The sequence below is a fragment of the Asterias amurensis genome, chromosome 8, assembly GCF_032118995.1.
Source record: "Asterias amurensis chromosome 8, ASM3211899v1".
NCBI classification, from domain to species: Eukaryota; Metazoa; Echinodermata; class Asteroidea; order Forcipulatida; family Asteriidae; genus Asterias; species Asterias amurensis.
Window position 1 is genome coordinate 735,460 of NC_092655.1, and position 26,318 is coordinate 761,777.

A 26,318-nucleotide genomic window follows, 5' to 3' on the forward strand; every position below is an offset into this window, starting at 1 on the left:
AAATACGGCTGTTTTCCCTTTCCGGACGGGCCACAGTTCTCCCGGTCCCGTTTACCGTTCCCATGGTAACGGACATGCGTATTAAGGACACGATGCCCCACATATTTCAAAATGATTAAAACACGGTGGAATGTGTGTAGACTATACACTCTTCTCTAATAAAGATTTCAAGTCAACATGATTGGCACTACGATATTTTTATTTACTCTAAAGCCTGGTTCATACTTCCTGCGAATGCGAAGGCGAGCGAATTTGACGTGAGTTTGACGTCACAACTATGCTTTCGCAGCGATATTCGCAAGTGAGTTGAACAGATGCTGCGAATATTCGTTGCGATTTTTGTGACGTCAAGATTCGCTTCGCATTCGCATTCGCAGGAAGTATGAACCGGGCTTCAGTCTAGGTTTGTGCGAATTTATTATGCTTTGCGTGTATCCCTTATGTGAATTAGCTATAATGTTATACTCTTGTTGAGCATCTCGAATATCTTATCTTATCCGATGTCGTAGTTGATAATTTCAGTCGGTTTTATTTTAATGAAACATCAACAATTAAAAGCTCGCCGAAATGACTTGTTTTAAAACACGGGCGAAAAGGTGCTAATTACTTTTTGATTAACTGGTTAATTGTTTACGTTTGGCTGTAACGATCATGCTGCTGTCAAATTTGACACCTTAATTAAAAGGGACTGGGCTCCCTTCCCGAGTTAGCGTGGAATTCTGGGGGTAAGCAGATCCATGAAACTGAGTTCAGTCAAACTGTGTATAGATCTGCCTATGCATTCAATGAACTCGTTGCCTTGAATCGGTCGAGTTGGTCTTTGAAAAGCGTTTGTAACCGTTTGTTATAAAATGCATATGGGTAGAAAGATGTTGAAAAAGTAGAATACAATGATCCACACACACATGCCTCGAAACTGCACGGTTTTCCTTTTACCTCGTCGACTAACACGGTCGGCCATTTATGGGAGTCAAATTGTTGACTCTCATTAATTGCCGACCGTGTTAGTTCGCAAAGTAAAAGGAAAACCACGCAATTTCGAGCCAGATTTGTGTGAGTCATTGTACTCTACTTGAATCAACATCTTTCTAACCATAATATACATTCCATAACAAACGGTTACAAACGCTTTTAAAAGGCCAACTCGACCAATCCAAGGCAACGTGTTTCTTTAATTCCCAAACCGATTTTTAAACAGCATCTTTAGTACAATCAAGTAGTTCACATGTACATGCTTATAATCACATCCACACAAATCTGTGCTTTAGACCCTTCTATTTCTATCACCGAAAATACAAGTCAATGTAAAAAATAATGAATTATCTCAAAAACTATTATGGTATAATTAATAGTGAAGTTTGTTTTACTGTGTTACTTTTTGTTTAAACTAGCAAGCGTTTACTTCCCCAAAACATGTTTTTAAAGAATCAGTGTGATAGTCTTGACAGTTTAGGTTCTGGCCCTTTGGAGTACAGTTGTTATTGCTGCTAAGTAGATAGTGGTGTAACAACTAATTTTCTACTAACTCTGGGTATTGGGAAAAGTTGAAACAATTGATCGGAGGTGACTGTGAGCTCAAATAATGTTGGTCACGTTGCGCCCCTCTCAGGTCCCGATGAGGTTAAGGCCAGTCCTTATTGAGAGGTTTTAAGGGAATGGCCAAAAGTGAAGAAAAAAAAACGTTTACATAATGGGTGCGTTCGTTTAGCTTCCCTTGGTCGACCCCGGTGTGTGGCGTTTTTTTTTCCCAGGACGTACGTGGGTAATTATCTGCACACGTTCGTCCTGGAAAATGAAAACGCCACACACCGGGGTCGACCCGGGGAAGCTAATCGAACGCACCCACTGTGTGCACGGTGCAAATCATGAAAAATCACAAACAGAGCTGTCATGCTGGCGCCCTCACGTGACCATTACTTGGCAAAAGAGGTCTTCGGCGACCAAGGCGGGTATTACACGATCGTCGCATATGGAGGTTTATGGAGAAAAACTAACCTGCAAACCTTTAATCGTTTTGTATTTGTCGACAATTAAAATTACCTGTTTTAAGTTGCGTTGATGCATCTTCAACAATCAATGTTGATTTGTGGGTTCAATGTTGCTGGATTGGAATAATCAGTGCATGATTTTGTTTTCGTGTTTCTATGTGACGTAATTTGTGTACATGGTAACGCTCTGTGGCAGTCTAGTGGATCAATGAATGTACTATCAAACAGAACAATCAACAATAAAACGTAACTTCTTATTACAAATGTTGCCGAACATCAATGTGACAATAACTCATGGATATGAAAAGCTTAAAAAATAATTTTCTTCTGACAAATTTATGGCGGCCACCCAGTCGAAAACAATACGCAAATCATGGCTACCTATCATGGTGACAATTTGATAATCGTTGAGGGATAAATTCCTCCTAGATTAAATAGAATAATAGTGTACCTTTGGACCTTTGGGTACTGGGCGGGCCAACATGTACCCCAGTACGGACCATTGCATTAAGCTCTCGTGTAATTGTTAAGACGAGGGCCGGTCGATCGCCGATCAATACGGGGCGACCTTCGCGCTATCTATGGCACATTCGCGTCATGTGCAACTACATGTACATTATTATGTTTGCTTTTTGCACTGAACATTGCAATCAATTACTTCGATTTGCTATAGTTAGAAGTTGTGATTTATGAGGAATGGAAGAGACATTCGTTCGTTCTGTTGCACTGGAGAGGGAAAGAAATTGTAGGGAACCTCTAGTCCAATATTTCGTACAGTTTGAGTGTGGTTTCTTGAGAGTGTACGCAAAGAAAATCAAGATGGCAGTGATAAATAAAGTTTGATAAACTAGATTAATATCTAGCCTTCGAGAAAGACTCTGCTGGGGTCGAAACGTCAGGCCATTAACTATTTTGTTAAAATTAATATCGGTTACAACCTGTTGACTAATAACCTATGGAATAAATGCACACAATAGTTCTTGGCCAACGACGTTTGAGCCCATAGGACCTGTTTGGACCCTTTCCTTGAGTTAATTGAAGGCCACAAGACACATAAGAGGATGAATGTAAGGTGAAGCAGCCAAGTGGAAAGAGAAAGGGATAGGGGAAGCAAGGACCCAGGATGGACAATAGAGGGGCGCCAAAGGGGTACAGCCGAGGGGCTGGTTGGATCACAAAAGGGTTGACAAACAAAGGGCGAATGAAATGGTGGGAATTGGCGAATGAGGCAGACTGAAATCTAGGATTATGTTGGGAAAAGGAGAGGGCAAAGTAAAACATTGTTGGTCATTTCCTTCTTATGGGGGTTTAATTGTCTGGATGCCCTTAACTCAGTTTCTCCCTATCTCAGTCGAAAAATGGCTTCTAGACGCCACCAAATAACGTTTGAATGTGTTTGTATTGCAATGGCGTACAAATAGAAATTTTCTTTAAAAAAATATTATTTATTAATCCGTTTATGGGTATTTCATTTATGATTTCAGCTCATTCTGGGGTTGTTGGGCTCCCCACTGAGCCGCACCCTTCCCACACTCCCCGTCGGTTACGCCATTAGTTTGCAGACACTTTGAACAAATATCGTCCGCGTCTATTTTCGGCATCTATAAACAAGTAGGTCTTGAAAAAAAAAGTTTCGTAAATAGTCATTAAATAAAAGTATTTATGTATACTTGTTTCATGGCATGATTGAAAGACACTGGACACTTTTGGTACTTGTCAAAGACCAGTCTTCCCACTCAAAAGCCTGTGAAAAAAAACCAAAAAAAAACTTGTCACACGAAATTGTGTGCGTTTAGATGGTTGATTTTGAGACCTTAAATTCTAAATCTGAGTTCTCGAAATAAAACTCGTGGAAAAAATACCTCTTCCTCGAAAACTACTTTACTTCAGAGGGAGCCGTTTCTCACAATGTTTTATACTATCAACAGCTCTCCATTACTCGTTACCAAGTAAGTTTTTGTGCTATTTTTTTTTTTTTTTTTGAGTAGTTACAAATAGTGTCCACTGCCTTTGATAATTTTTTTTAAATTTAGCTCAAAGAAAGCTTTTGCACTTACGACAAATTTAACAAGCCTTGTTGTCACGCCTATCTATCATCATGGTGGTGTGTGGATCATTATCTGATACACGAGTCAGGTGTGTTCTTATCTTGGGAAGGTTTTATTTGATTAATCACATAAATTACGTGGCGACAACCAACCCAGTCAAACAACACAAAACATGAAGCAATGTACAGTTACGACCTATTGCACTATGACTGGCTATTTACGCTATTTGTGAAACCCAAAACGTTTGGAAAGTTTTCAGATATTTCTTAAAGAACGATTATGTTAAGTCAATATAGAGAAAGGTCTTGTTGGTAATTTCCTTAGAGTGCAATTATTCCATCAATTTGTGTCGGGAAAATATTGTTGCCTCATCAGTTAACCCTAAATGTATAAACACTGCGCTCTTATTTTCCCACAACATTTAAGCACGTATTGAGTATGGACGTGTCAAAGGCTTTCTTTGGATTCTGGAGAATCTGAAAAATTGATAACATATAGCTAGATGTATTCTGAGGCCCTATAATAGCACTTCACATGTATTCAGATATTTAATTTATTTTATTTCTAAATTTATACTTGAATTTTTGTTCCTAAGATGTTTCTATTTTAATTGTTAAATTTGTACATAGGCCCACATATTATTTTATATAGTCTATATGAATATTTTTAATTTTTGTATTATCCTTTCCTGTAATTCGCGGCTCGTCCGCTGTTGGTTATAATATAATATATATAGGCCCCATATTATGCCGCAAATATAAACCTATAATTTGACAGACAAAATCATAATACATGACAAGTAGCCTAAGCCACATCATTCTTCTCTAAGATTTGAAGAAAGTTGAAAACCACATCCCGATCGTCTTTAGCCAAGTAAGGCTATATTCTGTGGTTGTTTCCTGCGAATTTAGTATGTTTCTGTTGGCTGTTTAATTTCTTAGCAACATGAATGAAGTGATCCATTCTACGTCAATCCTACCTATTCATCACCACAGCACAGGGGCATCATAAACCCAAATAAACCCACTCATTGACTTTATTGCATGCCGGCAAGGGGTGGGTACCATCTTTACAATTACCCAAGGATTACCCAACGCGTCTTCCCCTGTATTTACCCGGTGCAATAATGCAGTCTGCGTGTGGTGTGCAAGTCCCTTAGAGACTCAGATGTTAGGCTGGAGGTTGCTAAGGGTCACTTGGCAACTGGACACTGTGTTTGAGGTAATTTAAGCAAACATTAGAGTTCAGGACAGCGTGTCCAACCAAAGTACGTCCCACCCGGCAAAGCTTATTGCGACATTTGGAAATACACATCCCAAGAAGTAGCACGTTCAAGTAGTTTTAGCGCCGGACATTTTCTTGTCGAATTTTTCATCGATCTTCAGCAGTTCAACATATACGAAGATAAAACAACCAAAAGTAAGTGTCAATATATTGAATTTATTTCTTACATCTGGTAACGTTATTAAATTATTTGAAGCCCCAAAAATAACGTTTCAACTTAGGCGCGTTTTCTAAAGGAACACATACAAGTCCACTTCGAGTTATGCAATGTCTATTTAAGTATTTAAGATATAACTTTATACAGTTTTAGACTTTCTTGCTGGTTATTTAAGATTCCTTGAGTTTCAAAAAGTCTTCAGGCTTTTTTTGGTCATCTGGATTTTCTTATGGCGTACTCTCTTAAACCAGCGTGTAATATTGAAATCGAGATTCCTTCAGAATTCATTCTCTCTTTCCAATTCAACAGAAATAACGATTGTCACTTCCATCCCCCATAAATCACATCTTCTAACTCTAGCAAATCGAAGAAATTGATTTCAATGTCTCACTGCAAAGTTAAACATATGTAGTTACATTTGCGTGAATTGTGCCATAGATAGCGCGAAGATCGCCCCGTATTGATCGGCGATCGACCGGCTTCGTCTTAACAAAGAGAGCTTAGCGCGTTGGCCCGTACTCCGGGCAGTCAGGGGAGTGGAAGGGGAACACGTTGGCCCGCCCATAGACCCAATGGTCCCGAAGTAACATATTGAATTTTTGTGGTCGCTGTTTGATGGTCAAGTCGCAAGACGCTACAGATGTACAGATTGATAAATATATCATTAGAAAATTCAATTATTTGTTACAAAATGATTACTGGCCAAACCTCCTTACTAGCCTACCGCCCTAACGTGTGTTTTTCCCCAATGAGATCTTTGAAGAATACTAAGAAGAAAATTACATTGTTTTTTACTTTGGCAAACCTCAAGAAACCTAAGATTGTAGAGAAAAGACAAGTTTGTTCTGATAAGTTATGTTAATACTAATAGTTGTATGTTTAACAGAAGCAGGGGGAAACAACTGAGAAAATAACAATTCGAAAAGACAAAAAGTTAATATTTGTGGCAAAATAACGAATGCTGGTTAACTCGACTTCGCGAGACCTTTCTAAATTAGGGTATTCACAATTTGCGTTCTCCATTATTGTCATAATTGATATTTTTGTCTTAAAATAAACAGAATCTACAATATTAATTTCTGATATTACAAAATACTAATTTGATGTAGGATACGTGCACACGTCACGTGTACATTCTGCAGGTCGCCCGAGAACAAAGATGTTAAACAATCTTACATAACGTCTTAGCAACCGCGCGTAAATGTTGTCATTGCTAAGAGCGGTAGTCACAACCAATGTAAACACATATGTGTGGTTGTTAGGGCTTTGTGTCCCTTGGATACGACCTTCCACTATGTAACAATGAGTATCTGTTGCAGATGACTGACCATTGCTTACGACGCCCACACTGATTTACATCAACTCTGTTTTCACCACGATTCATCCTCATCATTCGGCATAGACTTAATTGGAAATCAAAGGACTTTTCTGAAAAAATAATCATGAAAAAAACAAACCTTAATAATAAGCCAAGTAAGAGTTATTTCATTATTAAGTCCGGTTGAACACTATTTATTTATACATGAAGTTAAAAAAAAGACAACAAATTGTATGCTGTATCTTTAACAAGATGTTCATCTTCGGGGCTTCAGTTAATAATCCAAAGTGATTCAATATCCGACAACGTGATAATCAATCAATTTATAGTATGTGTGAAGAACAACTATTTATTCCCTTTGTTTTCCTCTCTCTTTTCTTAGATGGCATCATTCTATTTGATCCTCGTCTCTCTCATTGCCTTGATGGCTTTCCCCATCTGCCATTCTGAAGTAACAGAAGACTCAATGATGGCCGAATCCACCACACTTGATGCTGGTGACATGGCCACCGAGATTGTCACTGAGATTGTTACCGTCTTAGATGATGATTCCACGGCGATGACCACTGCAGCATCATCTGGTGACTCGACAACCGCAGCCGTCATTGATGGGTCTACTGCTGCTGCTACTACAGCATCAAGTGGCTTGACCACCGAAGCATCCGCAAGCGGTACGTATCCACGCACTCAGAAATAGTTTCAAACTTTAGTTGCTGATTTCAATTCAGCCAACCACTCAGAAGTCATTATGTGGCGCGCCAAAATCCTAATTTTTCTCGAGAGTGCTGAGTTGAGTAGTTAGTATGCCTGCTGAGACGTGTGCGCTCTTTGTGCTTTCCAACAATGTCTTACGATGTTTTTGCTTATTTTCTTTTACAGATCTTGAAGCTTATGCTTTGACCGTCACCGCTCCAACTGATCTGATCTTCGATATTGGAGTAGACAACATCGTCACCTACTCGATCGATCTCCGTAATGCTGGTGGTACTGACATCGCTTCTTCTTCCTCCGGTAACAACTTCGCTCTCTCCTTCCTGATCAGCAGCCACGCCGACCCATCTGATGTAGATGCTTCCACGTTGATGTTTGATGCCGAGACATCCAACTCCGACAACTTGGATGCTGGTATCACCGCTGGCTCTACCATTACTGTTAGTACCGTATCTGCTATGATCAACATCCCCAGCGACGACTGCGAGACGTACCAGTACACTTGTGTCGAGGTTTCCAAAGTAGAGACGGCTCTCTTTACTGACTCAGTTAGTACCAACAACTACGTATGTCTTGGATTCGGTGATGTTGCGGAGGGTCTTGCTGGCATCAAAACTTGCTCAGGTGGGTACTTTAATAATAAATATGTACATGAAGTGCAATCAAAGCTAATCTGCCCTCACAGGCACCCATTTACCCCTGGGTGGAGAGAAGCAATTTATAGAGAAGTGTCTCGCTCTTATTCACACATAAATAGTTACACTCCACATAATTGTCAACGTCTTAGAGGGCATACGGATCGAAACTTTGAGTCTTTTACCAACAGTTCTTTTCTGAACCATGCAACACTTTTCTCAAGATACCAACGTGGTAAACCATGCAAAGCTTCTTTCCGATTATGTACATTGTCATGTCTTCGTGGGGAGCCCTTTTATACATTTTGACTTATTTTTCTCTTCTTCTTTTTCTTTGTCTTACACAGGTTGTGCACTACAAGTTAGCATTGTTCTTCTACTGGCTGCATCCGTTGTCTCAAAGCTTCTCTCATAGGAAATCTCTTTTAAGAACTCATTAAAACTTATAAAAGGCTGTTGATGAGCCAAGTTGCCGTACAGATTCTGGGCCGAGATGATCAAGAATGTAACAATAGTATGAAATAACTGCACGTCTTGCTTCACTGGTTATGTTATATCTTACTGAGCTTTATCATCGAGTCGATCGCAATGACCCAAATTTGTCTTTAGAAAAAATTATTGGTTATGAAGGGCAAGCTGAGTTTAGATACAACTTTCGTTAACGTTTACGATTGTAGTACCTCATCGCATGAATCCAGAACGCCAATTTTTTGGAGGCCATGGTCTTGGCCTTGGTGCCCTTCAAAAGTTTCCAGACAAGCTTTAAGATTTTTCAATGGAAAATGAAATTCCAGGCCTGCAATGGTATCTTACACTTGACCAAGTTGCAAAACCTTTTGACTCATCATTGATATTTTTAAAACTCTTTTTTTTTTCTTTTTTTTAACTAGCGACCATAGGTTTTAAAAGTTCTCAAACAAAAAAAGAACAAACACTTGTTTACTGGTGTATGTATATAACATTTGTAAAAATTGTACAAAATATGTATATACTAAGAATTATATTGTTTATTTTGAGGTATCTTTGGTGGTAACGTGATTCAAGGCTTTTTACACCTGATAGAAAATAGTACCCACATTAGCGTAGTCCCTAGATGTGTTTTCGATGAGAGATGGCAGTTTCACAAAGTTCAAACTTTTTAAAGTTTTTTTTTCTTCAAGCTCTTTCAAATAATCTTGAGTTAAAATGCACAAACATGGTAAATTTACGTTTTTAATTGCACTTTTTTTTTTTAAGTTAATATATTTTTTATGATCAGTATTACTTATCATTGATGCGTTCTAAATCTGAGGTCTCGAAATCAAATTCGTGGGAAATAACTTCTTTCACGAATACTACATAACTTCAGAGGGAACCGTTGAACTATTTTGTTTCTTGACAACGCCTAAAAAACACACACACAGTCATCATTCCGTTATTTAGGAAATTCCCTTATCGAAATTGATTTGATTTAATATGGTATGCTCTTGAAATAAGGTTTTTATTATGAATTTGAGCACGATATACTGAAGTTTTGAAAGGTAATAAATTTGTTGATCACATTTGATGAGTTTTTCTTCCATTTCTGTATATGCCTTTGCGTTCTAAGCGGTCCCTTACGAGTTGGCTCAACCCAATTTCTAACTGATTTTTCCATCTGAGAAGAAACAATGAAAAATTGCATAATGTATAGGCTATTTTCCATTGTACACTGTTCGTGTTTCTCAATTACAAGGGGACATCAATTGAAAGGGGGGGGGGTCCCGCGGCCTGAACGCAAGTAGTATCAGTACACATGTGGTGGCCGATATACAGTACAACACGTGCTATTAAGTGAAAATTCATTCAAAAGAGGGCGCTATCAGACAAAATGTGCTTATGGAACGGCCTTAAGATGGGATTGAACAATATCAAACGGGCGCCCTCCAGGACACATCTGTGGGTTTGTATAATGAAACCGTCGTAGAGGGCGCGATGGTTTGTATGTGCTTAGTCTAAATTCTACCTCCATGGTCTACAACAGAACATGTCATGAAAAAAAATGAATTAAATACACAGCTTAAAACGATTCATGTTAAAATTACAATGCTATGCAAGAACAATCCTCGAATGGACAAATTTAACAATTTACTGTTTCAAAAACATTGTACTACCTCTTGTAAAATAAAGATGTACATGTAGACAATAAACTTGCCATAATATAAAGACTTTGTTTTAGTGTTTGAGCTGTTTTGTTTTCATTTTTTCTTCCTCTATATGCCTTTAAGAGATTTCAGAAGATCAAAAATACACAAATTAACATAAATATTATTGCATGTTAAAATAGTTTGATTTATTCAACACTCTTACATCAAGTGGTTTCAAGGCTTAACCATCAGGCAGCATAAAGACACTCATTGAAACCCAATGATACCATCTGGCCCCAACGTTGAGAGGTTACATATGTTTTCAGATTGAGTCCATCCATGGCCCTAATAATTGTGTACGTGTGAATGGCTATTAATGAGTTATTTAGACAGACAAGTCGGAGATAATTTCACAATACTTATTCAGCAGCAAGTTATTGCTTTGTTATTTTAATTGTAAACAACTAGAATTTGCAGGAAACCAGTCACACGATGGACTTCGAATAGTTAGGCTGGTAACCCTCCCCGACCGAGCAAAGTGTGCTTATAGCTTTCAGTTGTTCAGTTGTTTTCAGAGGACTAAACCAAAGTCGTCTCCTTTTAACACAGTTTCAATTTAGACGAGCAAACGGTTTTTCTATCAAGTTGAACAATAGTTGTTGTCGTCAAAATGGTAAGTATTGTTTCTTATTAGGTGTCCAGTTAAAACATTTCTCACTCAACAGTTCGCTTATCAAGTTGTTAATATCATGTTAACGGCCAAGTTTTACTCTTATTAATCAAGTAAAAAATAATTCATCCTCACGGGCAATCAAACAACAGCCCATTCAAAACAGTTTCTACTGAACGGATTTGTGGGGGGGGGGGGGAGGAGTGATGTAAATGACAATATCAGAGATTGTTGTTTTATCTTTAGAATAGGTCTATTTGTATCTTATTTGTTGTTACTTCCTATGGATTAGCACTGGAAGATAAGAACTGGTACGGAAAGGAAGAAACGAGGACACCTTCCGGGCAATCACATTCCTGGTAATTCCTGGTTCATGTTTTTATTTCTGAATGAAAGGGAAAACGTTGAACTACTAACCCAATAACATCAACGAAATACAGTATCATTACAGAAATAGAACAAAACAATATACGGAGGAGGTTGAAAATGCGCACACAAGTACTGTTAAAAAAAAAAAAAAAAACTTTCGACATCTCGTGTGTAGATTGAGTAGAAGGTATAATTTAAAAGCTAATTGCTTATTAATTTATGACAATTGAATCCGCGACAAGTCCAGATTAATTTCCCGCAGTTAAAAAGCAATTTGTAACAATTGTGAAAGTCCTTGGAGAAAACATATGGCTAGTCCTAAGTTAGGACGAGTAACTCATCCTAACTCGAGATAAGACTAGTCCTAACTCTTTGTGAAATCCACCCCAGATCAACTTATGACATTTTAATTCAGTTACTAGTTAGGTGACAACCGGATTCTACAACCGTAGCAACACTTTTTATTTATGAAATAAACATCTGCCGTTTCGTTTCTTTATGCAGAAGAGTGATAGAAACAACAGACTGAAGCTCGTTATATGTCTTATACTGTGGAAGGCATTTCCAGTACTCACTCAATTTAGTAGAGGTAAAAACGATTATACAATACACATGTATATTTAATGAGTAGGGTAGATGGCCTTAGCTTTCGATCCAAACCGGACCTTCTTCAAGGGCATAAAACAAGACCAAACAAATACATATCCATTTATAGAAAAGGAGATCGGAAAGGGAAGGGAAGGATCCAGAAAAAAGCGTGAAAATAATAGCCAATTAAAGTTTCTATTTCAGAAACAATTGTTGGCTATGAACATGTACATGTATATGTAATACTTGGCTTCTGACTGTGAGGGGTAAACTATGGGTAAACTATCCTTCATTGGGCGCATTCGATTACCTTCCCCGGGTCGACCCTGCGGTGCTCATTCGGTTGGGCCCCTGACAAGAGCTTATCGAACGATCACACGCCCTCTCGTGGTGACGATGCACCTCGGGCCAGCTCCAAGTGACCCGTACCACAAGCAGTGCACTTGGGGGATGACCCAGGTAAGCCCCTGGAATGACGTCAAAGCTATTCGAATGTACCGTGGGTGAACCCCTGACAAGAGCTAATCGAACGATCACACTCACCTTCTCGTGGTGACGTCTATGCTCCTGGGGCAAGCCCCCAAGTGACCCACTCCACAAGCAGGGCACTTGGGGCTGAACCGGAATAGCCCCTGGAATGACGTCAAAGCTATACGAATGTACCGGGGGCAGACCGGGGTCGACCCGGGGAAGCTAATCGAACGCACCCAAAATTGAGATAATGTTCTTATTGTTGCATGAGGCTTTTTGCGGAGGCCCAATTCTTAACGCTTAACAGTGCGAATGTATATAAGTTAAAATGCAGGCTGCAGTTCTTGCATGGGGCAAAGCTCCCTAATTTTGTAGTGACAAATGCATGTATATAAAGCACTAGTAAAATAATGGGTTAATATCACATAATCTGAGTTACTCAATAGAATAAAGATCTGTGAATGTGAAGGTTTGTTATTTTTGACTGACTGTTACTCCGTGCCAGGTTGTGGCAGTTGTTTCTGTGTTGATAGTGTACCGGAGGAAAGCTGTGTGAATGGTTACTGTTATGAGTACCGTGGAACACCTTACTGCAGATGTTATGATGGATACAAAGGAAATCGCTGTCAATTCATGGTAGACAACTTCCAGTTTATAGGTAAGGACAACGTTTCCCAGTGCTGTAATTCATACCACTTTCAAATTCCACCTATCACCGCGATTTAGAATTCAGTTCCTTTTCTATTTATTAGAAAGGAAAAGAAACAAGAAACACTGACTATAGTCCATTTAATTAAGTGATTTGAACACAATGAAAAAAATAGTCCACATGCTCAAAAACAATAGCCATGTGATTTACACTTGAAAAGAAAATATTGACCATGATTACGTCAAGCTATTACATAGCGTTTAGTGGTGGGTGATCAATGCCAACTGTTGCTATATAGTTCGAGCATCAATTTCTGTTTGTGAAATTTGGTCCAAAGTTTTACCGATTTTGCTATTGAGATCATTATTTCAAACATTATATATAATACATCTTGTTTTCAAGTATGGACAAAATAAAGAGTAATCATGTTTTGCTCAAGCTGGTGTGGCAGGAGATTCTGCCCCCCCCCCCCACCCCACTACGGCGAACTGAGTACAAACTTCTGATGATAGCGCCCTCTTTTGGGGACAGAATCTGAGGGAAAGTTTAGGACCTCTGAAATTAAGTAGGATTTGTAACTTTGCATGGTGGAAATACGATATGGAAAGGTTTGCGGTAACACCATGTAATGACTATCTCTAATGAGTTGGGGTGGTTCTGAAAAGAACCGTTGGTTTCAACTCGACGTTTCGATCAGCTTTCTCCAGAAGACGATCAGAGCATACTGATCGAAACGTCAAGTTTAAACCAACGGTTCTTTTCAGAACCACCCCAACTCATTACATGGTGTTGCCGCAAACCTTTCTACATGTATACCTCTGAATTTAGTTTAAATGTCGCCCTCAACGTTGATAAAAGAATGTGAAAATATATAATTTATTATTTTTTACAATAAAACTGGTGGGAAATATTGGGAAAATACATTATCAATCATTGGCTGAAATAATTGTCTTTTAGTGGCACACTATGGAAATTCTTTTTCGCATCAATTAGATTTGGGTTTACTGAACATTTTGTGAACAAAATGTGAAAAATGAGAAGAAAATTGTATGTGAACTTCCGATAATTTAGATGCGAACAATATGCACTGCCAGCCTCCTCCCATGAGAACAAGAAGGCCTGGGGTCGATTTCACAAAGAGTTAGGACTAGTCTTATCTCTAGTTAGGACGAGTGAGTTACTCGTCCTAACTTAGGACTAGCCATACGTTTTTAATATCTCCTATGACTAGTCCTAAGTTAGGACTAGTCCTAACTCTTTGTGAAATCGACCTCTGGTCCTGATAGAAAACAAGTTTGATATCAGTGTCATAGCACATTTACTGTGTGACAGTTCAACACACACATTCATGCAGTTGAGACTTTTCATCATCATACAGTAAGTTTTGTCTATCTATTCCTAGTTATTCAAACAGGTGCTTTCTTGTTTCTTAAGATCCATGCAACCCCAACCCTTGTATGAATTTTGGATACTGTCAAGAGTATCAAGATTCCTACCTGTGTACATGTGTGACTGGTTTCACTGGAATTAACTGCCAAGGTAAATATAATGGCTTAGTGCTGATTATGTACATTCATGTCCTTGTTCTGTATAACTGGCGAGGGTTCATGGAAATATATAAATAGTTTGCTCCAAAAGCTTTAGACAAATACGAAGAGAAAGCACAAGTCGCAATTCTGTTAAAAATTCACAAAATTTCAACTAAAAAAAAACCCACACGAAAACCCTGAACATTTCTAAAAGCTTATAGATATGAGTACATGTATATGATCACGGGTAGAAAACATCATAATAAAAACAAAATGGCCGCATTGATGCATGAGGACGCACAGAATAGGTCTCGATAAAATGAATTGTGGGTGACAACAGTTGGGAAATAAGTACTTGAAAATACTACACCATTCTGCGAGGTGGACACAGCGTAAAGAGATGGATGTTTGAGATGAGGGTCATAAACAAGTAACCTAATCAGACTTCAAATTAAAAAGAGATATGTGTTGTACTTATGGCGACAACTCATTAAAAAAAAAACTTTGTTTGATGGTTTACTTTTACAGATGTGACTACTGCGAGTCCATGTGATGGCGTTTATTGCAGTACTGGGAAGACATGTGTAGCTTTACAGCTTGGATACATCTGTGTTTGAATTGACAAAATAAAATCAAGATTTTCGTTTTAGTCTAATAAATTGAGGTCCCGATAAAGCACCCTTTCTATTCTTACCATCAGTGGACTTTAAACACAAGAAGGCCTACTTTAAGATGTCGTTTGTTCATTTTAATCACAACAATGAGGTGTGAGGCTAAATTTAGCTTTTGGGGTTTCTTATTTAGGGAAAAACCCATTTAACTCTAAGAAAATAATACTGCTGGTCCATTCGTATTGTATAGTTCCTGTCTTATGGTAAACTATTTGATTCTCTGTGGTTCTCTGATTGATGTATTTTCCAGGCCCCTCCCGGGAGGTTTAACCTTCTGACTATGGCACATTTTCGTTTAAAGCTGCAACTTATTTTCACGTAGGCCCTACTATCTCACAATAACACTGTTTTACCATGGAGCAATAAACTAGTTTATTTGCTCCATGGTTTTATTTGTACCATTACAATGTGTCAATAAAAAACACTTTCATTATTGTGCAAAGTATATACAATTAACTATTGTTTCCAAAAGACAATACAGCCTTCTACAACTTGCCCTTTTACTTATTTGATCAATCACGGTGGGCCCCCCGAAATAAAGTTTCCTTTAAAAGGATTTCCACCAAACGCTGGGACTTTGCGGAAATCCGGGCAGTAATTGGAGTTCAGGCTGTGTTTAACCCCGGCACTGTGTGGTAATCCAAAGCTATAAAAGAGCAAGAAAATAACAAACAGTCGTACTCGTCTCGAATTCAAAAGTAGTTTGAGTTTACAGTTTTTCCAGACTGCCGAACTGTGCTCCTATTTTCATTATCTTTTCAAGCTACAACTTCGTACAATAGTTACCATGGCTGTCACTGTGTTTGTACTTATTTGTATGGAACTGCTTAGCAACTGGCAACATAATCTTATCAATGCAGGTACGTTTACAGTTATTAATATCATAATGCGGTAGATTGGTTGTCTTACGGTAACACAGACACTGTCAAGACAAAGTAGTTCATTGTGTTCTGGTGATCAGTTAATCAATGTTACCTAAAAACTATCTGAAGGGGGTGGCTAGTATCCTGATGAACATTTCGTATTTTAAACTCCAAATAATAATAGGCCTACCTCATTTCATTCAAAGGCGTCAAAATATCGCACTGTTACAGCAAACTTGAACTCTTATTACAAGTATGGCCATACTGTATGTTATGATTGATACACTGTTATCTCATGAAACACCATTATCATTGTATATTATGAGTACCATATAATGAAGACGATAAGAGCACACTTATCGAAACTTCGAGTAGAAACCAACGATACATTTCAGAACCACCCAACTCATTTAGAGATGATCGCAAACCATTAATACCATAATGGTTTGAATTATTTTTCTGTTTGATATCTTTGATATAGAATTGACAACTTGTGATGATGTTGTTTGCCATAATGATGGATACTGCGTAGCCATTCCATCGAGTGACCCCGTCAGATACCATTGCCAATGTGTGGGCAACTACTATGGAGAAGACTGCCGGCTGTATAATACAAGCGCCATCCCCGAATACTGAAAGCAGCTTATAGGCTGGTAAGTTGATTTTTTACTCTAAAAATGATGTATGCCAACACGCTACACTGGAAAATGGAAAACTACCATGCCATAAATGCTCATACCAACAGGGCATCCAGTCAATTTTGGGCTTTGGACTTTTCCACATAACAATCACAGTATTGTTTGTCGATTTTGCAACGATTCTGAAATGTCCCTCTATAAATATGTATACTCAGGACAATTGTTTACGTGGAATAAGTAGCCTCCTTTATTGCTTCCTTGGCACGTGATGAGAGGAGTTATTTAAAACTCACAATAACATTCCCAAGCACGATTCTTCTTTACATAAAACAAAAACCCCAATAGATCGAGACTGTGCAGAGCCGTATATTGTTATTTACAATACACAGCTCTGAGACTGTGTCCATCACAGCGCCCTCTGTTGTCAAACCGTACACATCCATTTCGTACTTAAGAGATGCATCAACCATGGAGCTACCTCCATGCATCAACGACCCACCACCCGCAACTCCATTAAATGGAAGCATTTTAATAAATATTCATTAGTTTCCCCCTTACGTAGGATTGCTGTACATATGTGAGTTTCAAATAAAGCAATATTATGTTATATCTTTCCCCATTACAGTAACTGTTTCCGGACGTGGTTTTGCGATGCAGCTGTGAGGTGAAGACGTGGGAGTGCTTGCAACGAAGCTACCGGGAAAGAATACTTTAATACTTTATGTAAAAAATGTATAAAAACTGTAGATACAAACAACGTAATCGCATGAAAATTATTGCCAAGCTTTTCTCACATCTAAGAACCACAACAAAGTAGACGTGATAGGGCGCAAATTAAAGGACCTTTAAATTGAAGGGAAAAGTAATCGAAATGATTATAGACTTGTGCAGTAAACAACAGTATTCACACTCAGATTGACTCAACGCAATGTTCTGTTTGTAGATTGTTATTATTCTTTGAGATATAGTACATAATATTAATTTTTTAGTATAGGTCTAACCAGTTGATTGTCTTCACACACAAAAATCACGATACTCTGAAACGAAAATTAATGAAGTTAAGTATAAAAAAAAAGGGAAAAAAAAAAAAGGAAAAAAAAAAGAAGCCTGATGTCACACAAAACTTTCCCGAAAAACTAAAAACAACGAACGATTATTATCATTTAACAAAATTTATGTTGAATGGACATTATACCTTAGGCATTGACGTCATCACACCGCCATTTTAAATGTAAACGATGGTGAAATAATGGTGACGCACATGCACAGCGCGCAGGATAGGCCAATGAGTTGCTTTCTTTTGACCTTTACAGTGTGTTATACTGTCAACAGCTCCCCATTACTCGTCACCAAGTAAGGTTTTATGCTAATCATTATTTTCAGTAATTACCAATAGTGTCCACTGCCTTTAATTAATTGATTGAAATATAAAGGTACCCGTGTGTACATAGATGTCACCCTAAAGGTTTATAAATGCTGATGTATCTTCATATGCCTCGTTAGATTACCGGATTGAGAAAACCTTAGCAGACACATGCTGCATTGATAGGGTTTCTCACCGCTATGTATCCTTAGATGTTTAGTCAGTGTAGAACTATCAGCAAATGCTTTTTTACAGTAAGCGCACCTATAAGGGCGCTCTCCGGAGTGTGTTCTCATATGAGTGGTCACAGATGAACTCTGAAACATACAAAATGTAAATAAAAACAGTTTACTTGAATGGAAGCTGATGTTCATTGATGTCTTTGTTTTTGTAACCAGTAATTAAGGAAAAACAGTTTAACTTTTTACAATTGTGTAAACTGGGATGAAATAAATAAATTTTAATTGAATTGAACTGTCTTAGCTTTCCTGAATTTTGCACAAAAAAAAAGAAGAGTATAAACGGGTGCGTTCAATTAGCTTCCCTGGGTTGACCCCGCGATGCTCACTCGGGTGAGCCCTTGGCAAGAGCTAATCAAACGATCACACTCGCCCTCTCGTGGTGACGGAATGTACCTCAGGTCACCCCAAGTGACCCACTCCACAAGCAGGGCACTGGGGGCTGATCCGGGTGAGCCCCTGGAATGGCGTCAAAGCTATTCGAACGCGGCACCGGGGCAGACTGGCGTCGACCCAGGGAAGCGAAACGAACGCAACCTATAAACCTACCTGTGAAAACTGGCGGTGACACACAATACATTGGAATGGTTTTTCACCGCTGTGTGTTCTCATATGAGCTGTTAGGTTTGCTGTTTGAGAGAATGCCTTGTTGCATGTTGGACATCGGTATGGCTTCTCCCCAGAATGGGTACGGAGATGGGTTTTTAGGGTACTTGGCCGGGCGTAAGATTTGCCACATATACTGCATAGATTAGTCCCAGCTGGAGAGTACACATGAAAGGGAAAGGAAAGACAGTTTATTTTCATGATTATTGTCACCATTGCTTTAGATGACTGGCCACACTATCATCTACATAAACAGGCCTGTATGCTTCATTTTTGAAAGGGCAAGGGCACCAATGAATTTCTCATTGGATAAAGGGAACCCCTACGGGGAAATTGTAAATTCCTACTGGAGCATTTCAAGAGCACCAAGGCAATTACCAGGGGACACGGAGGCAATGCTGAGATTATACCAGAATACAAACATCATTTTGGAAGAGTCTGTGAAACACACCTTTGTTGCGATAAGTTACCGGTGACTTGGTTGGTTTAGTCGGGCGCCCACTGTTTCCTTGTGGAGGAAGACTAGTTGGATTAAGTCCAGGTCCTATACTTGCTGAACCTGGACTGGTCACCACGCCCAATCCATCCGGCTTACTACCGGTACTAGCAGAAACCAACTTGCTGTAGAAATACACAGGGGCTGATGTGGGCCACCGGTAGCGCATCAAAGCATCGCTATCAGCAGTACCTATACTTGGTGGCCCAGGGGCATAGGTAGGAAAGCTTAGATTAGAACAGGGTCTAATGGCCACAGCAGTAGCTTGAGTTGGCGACCGAGGACAAGGCGCGTTAAGATCCGATGGGTAGATTGGGTGGGATTTGGGGCAGAGAATATCACCACACCCTGCACAAGGTGAAGCTGGCATCTGTTCAAAAATTAAAACAAATAATGGAATCAATATATGGCAGATATCATGATTTCATGTTTTTGTCTTCCATTTAAAATTAACACTCGTCTTCAAACCTTTTGAGTTTCAGAGCAACGCTCTTTAAGTTACTGTTTTTCAGTTTTTTTTTAAAAAGGGCTAAACACTATCTTTTATGCCATGGAGGCTTTAGACCAAAATGGAAATAAATTAAAATTAAGCAAAATTACATCGCTAGATGACAGACAGACAAACAATTCAAAATGCAAATTAAAGATTGACTCTAAGCTCAAGTTAGGGTTTCAGAAAGTTTGCCTCCTTAGTCTAGACTGAAGATCCTAGATTTACTATATGTTACCACCTCATTTGTTTTAATAAACTGAATAGTGACCAGTATAACTAATAGGATGTCAAAGCTTACCGTGCAGCCACCGTTCTCTCGTCCTCTATGCATCTCATCCAAAGAGGATGACGTACCAGAAGCACATGTATAATGCTCTCTAGGTGGCGCCCCATAGCTTCCTAAACAACCAGGAGAGTTTAGCTGGTGATGGAATGTCGGGTACCCTGACTGCGTAGTGTACTGCCATTCACCAGTACATGGACTCCTATGTGAATGTGATGACACTGCAGCCTCAGTCTCGGATGAGCTGTTGTAATGTGATACCGTTGCACCAGTTGGCAGCCATTTTGTTGGACTTCTTGGAACTGTAACCATGAATACATCACCAACAGAATATTAACAAAGATTTTCGTGGATAATACATTATACCTTTCAACGAGTGACATTGCCTTATCTGCTACAAAAGGCTCACCTCAACGGGATAAGCATTTGTTAAAAATTTACTTGACTAAGAAAGTAATTGTAGAGACAAGTTAAAATAAAATAAGTTTTTAAAAACAATTGACACCAGTGGTAATTGTCAAAGACCCGTCTTCTCACTTGGTGTATCTCAACATGCAAAAAATAACAAACCTGTGAAAATTTAAGCTTAATTGGTCGTCGAAGTTGCGAGATAATAATGAAAGAAAAAACACCCTTGTCACACGAAGTTGTGTGCGTTTAGATGCTTGATTTCGACACCTCAAATTCTAAAACTGAAGTCTCGAAATCAAATTCCTTGAAAATTACTTCTTTCTCCAGAGGGAGCTGTTTCTCACAATGTTTTATGCCACCAACCTCTCCCCATTACTTGTCACCAACGTAAGGTTTTATGCTAATAATTATTGTGAGTAATTACCAATAGTGTCCACTGTCTTTAAGAGGCAAGGATCACGTTTCGAGGTGCCAATGACTCAACTAAAAAGAATAGTTGATATTCATCACGATGTTTCTTAACGACTTGAGCCACTTCTAGTACCCACCCGACTGTGTGAATGCAGAGCTATGTACAGAAGCAGGAGTTGGTCGATAGAGGGTCTGTGATGACGTGATGCCAGGGGGTTGAGTCAAGTTGGAACCAAGTACTGATGATGACTTACTGGTAGGCAGGTTTGAGCGAGACAATCCAAATAAATGCTGACTGGTGTTATTGAAGTATTCATTGCAGCTTGGGGTATCCTCTTTCCGAAAAGATAAATTACTGTTGACAAGATCAGAAAGAGTAGGTTATAAAACGTAACACCAAATGGTCGCACCATAATTTAGAAATACTTCAGCAAATCAAACAACATTTTCGAACAACTACAAAGCACGAACGTGTCATTATTATTGCAGGAAAACTTAATTTTTTATTTAAACTAATTATTATATAGGCCTATTAACTGTTATCTTATAAAAATAAAAATAATTGATCACCTACAAAACGTACAAAACGTTATCAATAACTGCATCAGAACTTAATTTGTTATTTTAACTAAAAAATAATATAGGCCTATTTTTAAACTGCTATTTAATTATTATCATCCACTTATTATTTTTTTTTAATCTAGTCTATAAATTACTTTATTGTGATAAATATTGCTCTTCCTAAATTGCCAGATAGAGTAAGTGTCAAATACGTGTAAGTGTGGTACTGCTTTTTATAAATTTTTTTATTATGAATTTGTTTTTGATGAAAGACAGGCATTTCTTGATTGATATGACTACAGTAAAGGCTGTATTTTGCAGAGTAGCTAGTACCTTATTTGTATGCGATACAATATTGTGAAAGGCTAGCAATCACAGCGTTATGCCTGGAGGCAACCCAGCATTAGAAGCGCGCCTCAATCCACTCTCCCGCCATAATCTCCAAACAATTATGTTGCCAGACGGTTATACTTCATTGTTTCCAAATCACAGCTATCAATCCTCTAAGTAAAAGCCCCGCAGGTTACAGTATGGGTTCTATTGGCCACACTATAGGAGATGTGAGAGCCCACACAATTGGAACAACTTCTTACAAGACGGTTTTGTTTAGGGATAAACAGCGAGATGCTGTCTTGAGAAAGTCTTAGGATAAAAAAACATGGACGGTAACAATGCTGTACCCTTCTTGGACCGCCAGCATGGGAATTAGCTACAGCGAGTAATGGAGCTTAACAAGCCAGTCTTTTGGCAAGTTGGAAAAACAGTCGTGCGGATGGCTTCCTTGTGAAGATAAAGGTATTGATGATAGTTGGGAAGCCAGAGAGACTGAGGGACTTAGACACTAATCACCCCATGGGTATATGTTGATATCTCACATGTTTGCTTCTACACTCAACAATGCAGAACTATCTACTTAAAGGCAGTGGACACTATTGGTAATTGTCAACGACTAACTTTCACAGTTGGTGTATCTCAACATATGCATAAAATAACTAACCTGTGAAAATTTGAGCTCAATCGGTTATCGAAGTTTTGAGATAATAATGAAAGAAGAAAACACCCTTGTCACACGAAGTTGTGTGCGTTTAGATGGTTGATTTCGAGACCTCAAGTTCTAAATCTGAGGTCTCGAAATCAAGTTCGTGGAAAATTACTTTTTTCTCGGAAACTACGTCACTTCAGAGGGAGCCGTTTCCCACATTGTTTTATACTACCAACCTCTCCCCATTACTCGTAATCAAGAAAGGTTTTATGATGATAATTGTTTTGAGTAATTACCAATAGTGTCCACTGCCTTTAACTTGTGAGATCTAGGATGGGATTTGTAGAAAAGGTTAAGAATGTTAACGCTCTGTGAACCATACGGACAAAATGACGTGTGACCATCAAACAAATTGGAAAGCGAAACTGATTTTGTTTTTGTCTCTAGCCAACCAGTGTTGCTAAGAGTAGTTTGCCTTTTGTTGGAGTGACTCGATACACTCACACATATCTTTATCTCGGAACAGTGTATTGAGTTTGCAAAGTCCCATCTCAAATGCTCAGTATAGTCGACTGTAAAATATAGTAGGCTACATGGTATAAAAAGAGTGCTAGGTCTCGTGAAATGCGCACGGAAACCACGGTTTTAAATGGCGAACCAAATGAGGCACACTGTGCCCATTTTCGGCGCTTGAAAAATCACGGGTTAATTCCTATCCTGCTTCTGTCAACTTAAGGCAACCAACTCAGCTTAAAGACACTGGACACTATTGGTAATTGTCAAATACCAGTCTTCTCACTTGGTGTATCTCAACATGTGCATAAAATAACAAACCTGTGGAAATTCGAGCTGAATCGGTCGTCGAAGTTGCGAGATATTAATGAAAGAAAAGAACACCATTGTCGCAACATGGTCACACAAAGCTGTGTGCTTTTAGATGCTTGATTTCGAGACCTCAAATTCGAAATCTGAGGTTTTGAAATCAAATTCGTGGAAAATTCTTTCTTTTTCGAAAACTACGTCACTTCAGAGGGAGCTGTTTATCACAATGTTTTATACTATCAGCCTCACCCCATTACTCGTAATCAAGAAAGGTTTGAAGATAATAATTATTTTTTAGTAATTACCAATAGTGTCCAATGCCTTTAAGTTTGAATAAAAGGCTGCTGAATCTACTCACTTCAAACGAACTGTCTTATAAATACTTGTCGTATAATGATTTGTAATCAGCTTAGAAAAAATAGGTCATAATTTCGGGGATGCAAAACAAGTTGTAGATAACTGATTTCAATCAATTGACTTTAAATTGATCCCTGCCCACGGTACGCCGACATTTTGTGGCAACCAATAGAAACCTATCAGATGAGCTATCGACTGATTCAATGATACGTAAAGGTGATTAGTAAAATGTCTGCAATATGAATCTAGTAATATTCATTGTAAATTGTCTCGGGAAAGATTCCAATTAGAGCATGGCCAGTCAGATTTTGAAGCATTTCTAACTTGTTCTGGTATAGATTTAGAATGACTAGATTTACTTTGTACATAACTATCTTGTCAACAAACATACTGGTTTTTAGTCTGTACTAATTAGGTTTCAAAAATAAAATTAAGAAGATTTGATTTTTCGAATCTCTATTTATATTTTCACGTTTAAGCTTTCATGTTGCATATTCCTTCTTCTCTTTTTGTATATCGACCCACAATCATGTGTTATAATATTCTTCCGATTCTGTCGACATTTTTACATAAAGATTAAAATTGGTTGTTATGCTCTTACAGTATTGTCATGAATGTTTCTGAATTATAATTGGCTGCTCAGGTAATAAACAATATCTTTGCTGTACTTTGGTGTGATTGAAGTTTTAACTAACTTAGTTGTAGGCCTAACTCCATCTCAGAAAGAGAACATAACAGTAGAAATTAATATAATAAAAAAAAAGAAAAATAAATAAATAAAAACTAACTAAAAACTAAACAGTCAATTTATCATTCCTCTGTCTATAGACAAGGTAAGTTTACCTTCCCCTTATAAAGATAAATCCCTAACTGAAAGCCCTTGATCACAAGTAGTAAATTGAATAAACACTTCTTGTGTTAGCGTGTCATTTGGTTCGGAAAAGAAACGATTTTCCCATCGGTAATCGATGTTCATGAAGGTCTTCTGACCAAAGTACAATTATATTTAATGCAGTAATTCAACATGGTTAAAGTGGAGATATAATTAATAAACAATGTGTTATTTACAAGTAGGCCTAACTAAGTAGCGCTCTTTATTGAGGGTGAATGTATGGAAGATGGTTAACGAAGCCGTATGACAGCCCGGGGTCAGGCAGGCTGGTCATGCCAGGGTTTCTTCCCTTGTAAAGCTTAAGGCATTAGTTAATTGCAACCAGTAAAACCCAACAAGTTCATCATTAAATCGCGTTATGTCTGTACGAGCTAACACAGTATCAGTCATCACAAAATCAACAACCTAACAAAATGATGGAGAAAGTTTGTGTTTATCTTTTAAAGGGTTTGGATAACTTTTTGTACGTCAAGTTTTTGGCCATGACCTGAATCCCTACTCATTGTGAATGATCGTGTGTAAATAATTTACTTGAATGTTAAATTTTCAGCTTTTTTAGTAAAAAAAACCAAGTAAAAATCACAGAGCGATGTTTTCAGGAGAGTCGCGTAATACGCTGTACATGCTGAAAATAATGTCTGCTTTGACGACAATAATTTTCGTTACATTGTTTTACTAATTTCTCAAAAACTACAGCACCCCAGCAAGGAACTTACAGGGATGCTTTCTATTATCATTATCTTCAACAGTGAAAGTTTCATGTAAATCTATTTGTGGACGGTGTGTTTTGTGTCGTACAAAAAATACCCAAAACCTAAAAGGCAAACCAATAGTAACGAAATAAAGAAAGCAAATAATCTATCATTGAAACAAGTACATCATATTTAACTATTGAAAAATGGTTATTAATAATAAAGCCAATAATTATTATCAGTACTACTAAAATAAAAATGATTACTACTTTTTTCTAATTAGTATTATTTTCAAAGTGCTGTTAGTCAAAGTTTTGGGAAATATAACAAATTACTAAGGAAACTATGATGTAAATACAGGAATAAGAAAAATATTGCATGTTAGATTCCAACTCACTTTACGGGTTGTGAAAACGATGTATACGAGAACGATGGAGCCGTACTCGACCGGGCATCAGGGTCCGCAGCGACCGGTATAGAGACCGGGCCGTTCAGGGCTGGTCTCCGCTCATCAACACTGGCTGTCCACGATCTATAAACATTATCAATTCCACTACGTACTTGTTCAACTGGACTAGAGAAAAAACAACTGTCCATCTCTAGGACCTAACAGAAACATCAACTTTTCCTTCTGAAGATGTTGTTGATATGTTTCTAAGAGCGAGAGTGATGGGCTCTTTTACCTAGAGTATGTCCACGAAACAAAACTATACTAAGCGTCTCAGATTGACAATGTCCCCCAATCCCCTCCATCAATCCACTCTTTTCTTTGCGAAGTCCCGCTGTATTTTAAAAAGTTGTATTTCTAAAGAAGATCCGTTATGTGTATTCTACCATCACTACCACGCCGCACCCTAGCTTCTCCTACCCCCTTGGCGTAAATGCCCCTCTAGTCTTCCCAAATCTCGGCCTTTCTCATCAAGCTGCGGATTAAAGCGTAAAAGAGCAACAAGCCAACGTAGTTACAAACGAGATGTTAGTTTAGCTTCGTTGAATAAGAATACTTGCAACTGCTC

The 26,318-nt window shown here is 38.3% G+C and overlaps 3 protein-coding genes and 1 long non-coding RNA gene across 4 annotated transcripts; 3 read left to right on the forward strand and 1 right to left on the reverse strand.

Annotated features, from left to right (window-relative positions):
- The first annotated feature begins 5,261 nt into the window (after nucleotides 1-5,261).
- On the forward strand, nucleotides 5,262-9,682 carry LOC139941181 (uncharacterized). Its single transcript, XM_071937644.1, has 4 exons — nucleotides 5,262-5,455; nucleotides 7,178-7,466; nucleotides 7,675-8,130; nucleotides 8,489-9,682. Exons 2-4 carry the CDS (start codon nucleotides 7,178-7,180, stop codon nucleotides 8,554-8,556), a joined length of 813 nt encoding a protein of 270 aa, XP_071793745.1. The 5' UTR covers nucleotides 5,262-5,455; the 3' UTR covers nucleotides 8,557-9,682.
- A 308-nt stretch (nucleotides 9,683-9,990) lies between these two features.
- LOC139940796 (uncharacterized) lies at nucleotides 9,991-15,438 on the forward strand. The gene is made up of 5 exons (XM_071937176.1): nucleotides 9,991-10,062; nucleotides 11,790-11,874; nucleotides 12,850-13,002; nucleotides 14,428-14,532; nucleotides 15,051-15,438. Exons 1-5 carry the CDS (start codon nucleotides 9,991-9,993, stop codon nucleotides 15,137-15,139), a joined length of 504 nt encoding a protein of 167 aa, XP_071793277.1. The 3' UTR covers nucleotides 15,140-15,438.
- A 385-nt stretch (nucleotides 15,439-15,823) lies between these two features.
- On the forward strand, nucleotides 15,824-18,156 carry LOC139941186 (uncharacterized). Its single transcript, XR_011786556.1, has 3 exons — nucleotides 15,824-16,053; nucleotides 16,538-16,709; nucleotides 17,320-18,156. It is a non-coding gene; the product is annotated as an uncharacterized lncRNA (long non-coding RNA).
- Nucleotides 18,157-18,161: 5 nt separating this feature from the next.
- LOC139941175 (uncharacterized) lies at nucleotides 18,162-25,944 on the reverse strand. Its single transcript, XM_071937636.1, has 6 exons — nucleotides 25,700-25,944; nucleotides 21,134-21,351; nucleotides 20,190-20,476; nucleotides 19,354-19,768; nucleotides 18,846-19,057; nucleotides 18,162-18,374 (listed from the first exon to the last, which is right to left on the reverse strand). Exons 1-6 carry the CDS (start codon nucleotides 25,897-25,899, stop codon nucleotides 18,162-18,164), a joined length of 1,545 nt encoding a protein of 514 aa, XP_071793737.1. The 5' UTR covers nucleotides 25,900-25,944.
- Nucleotides 25,945-26,318: the final 374 nt, after the last annotated feature.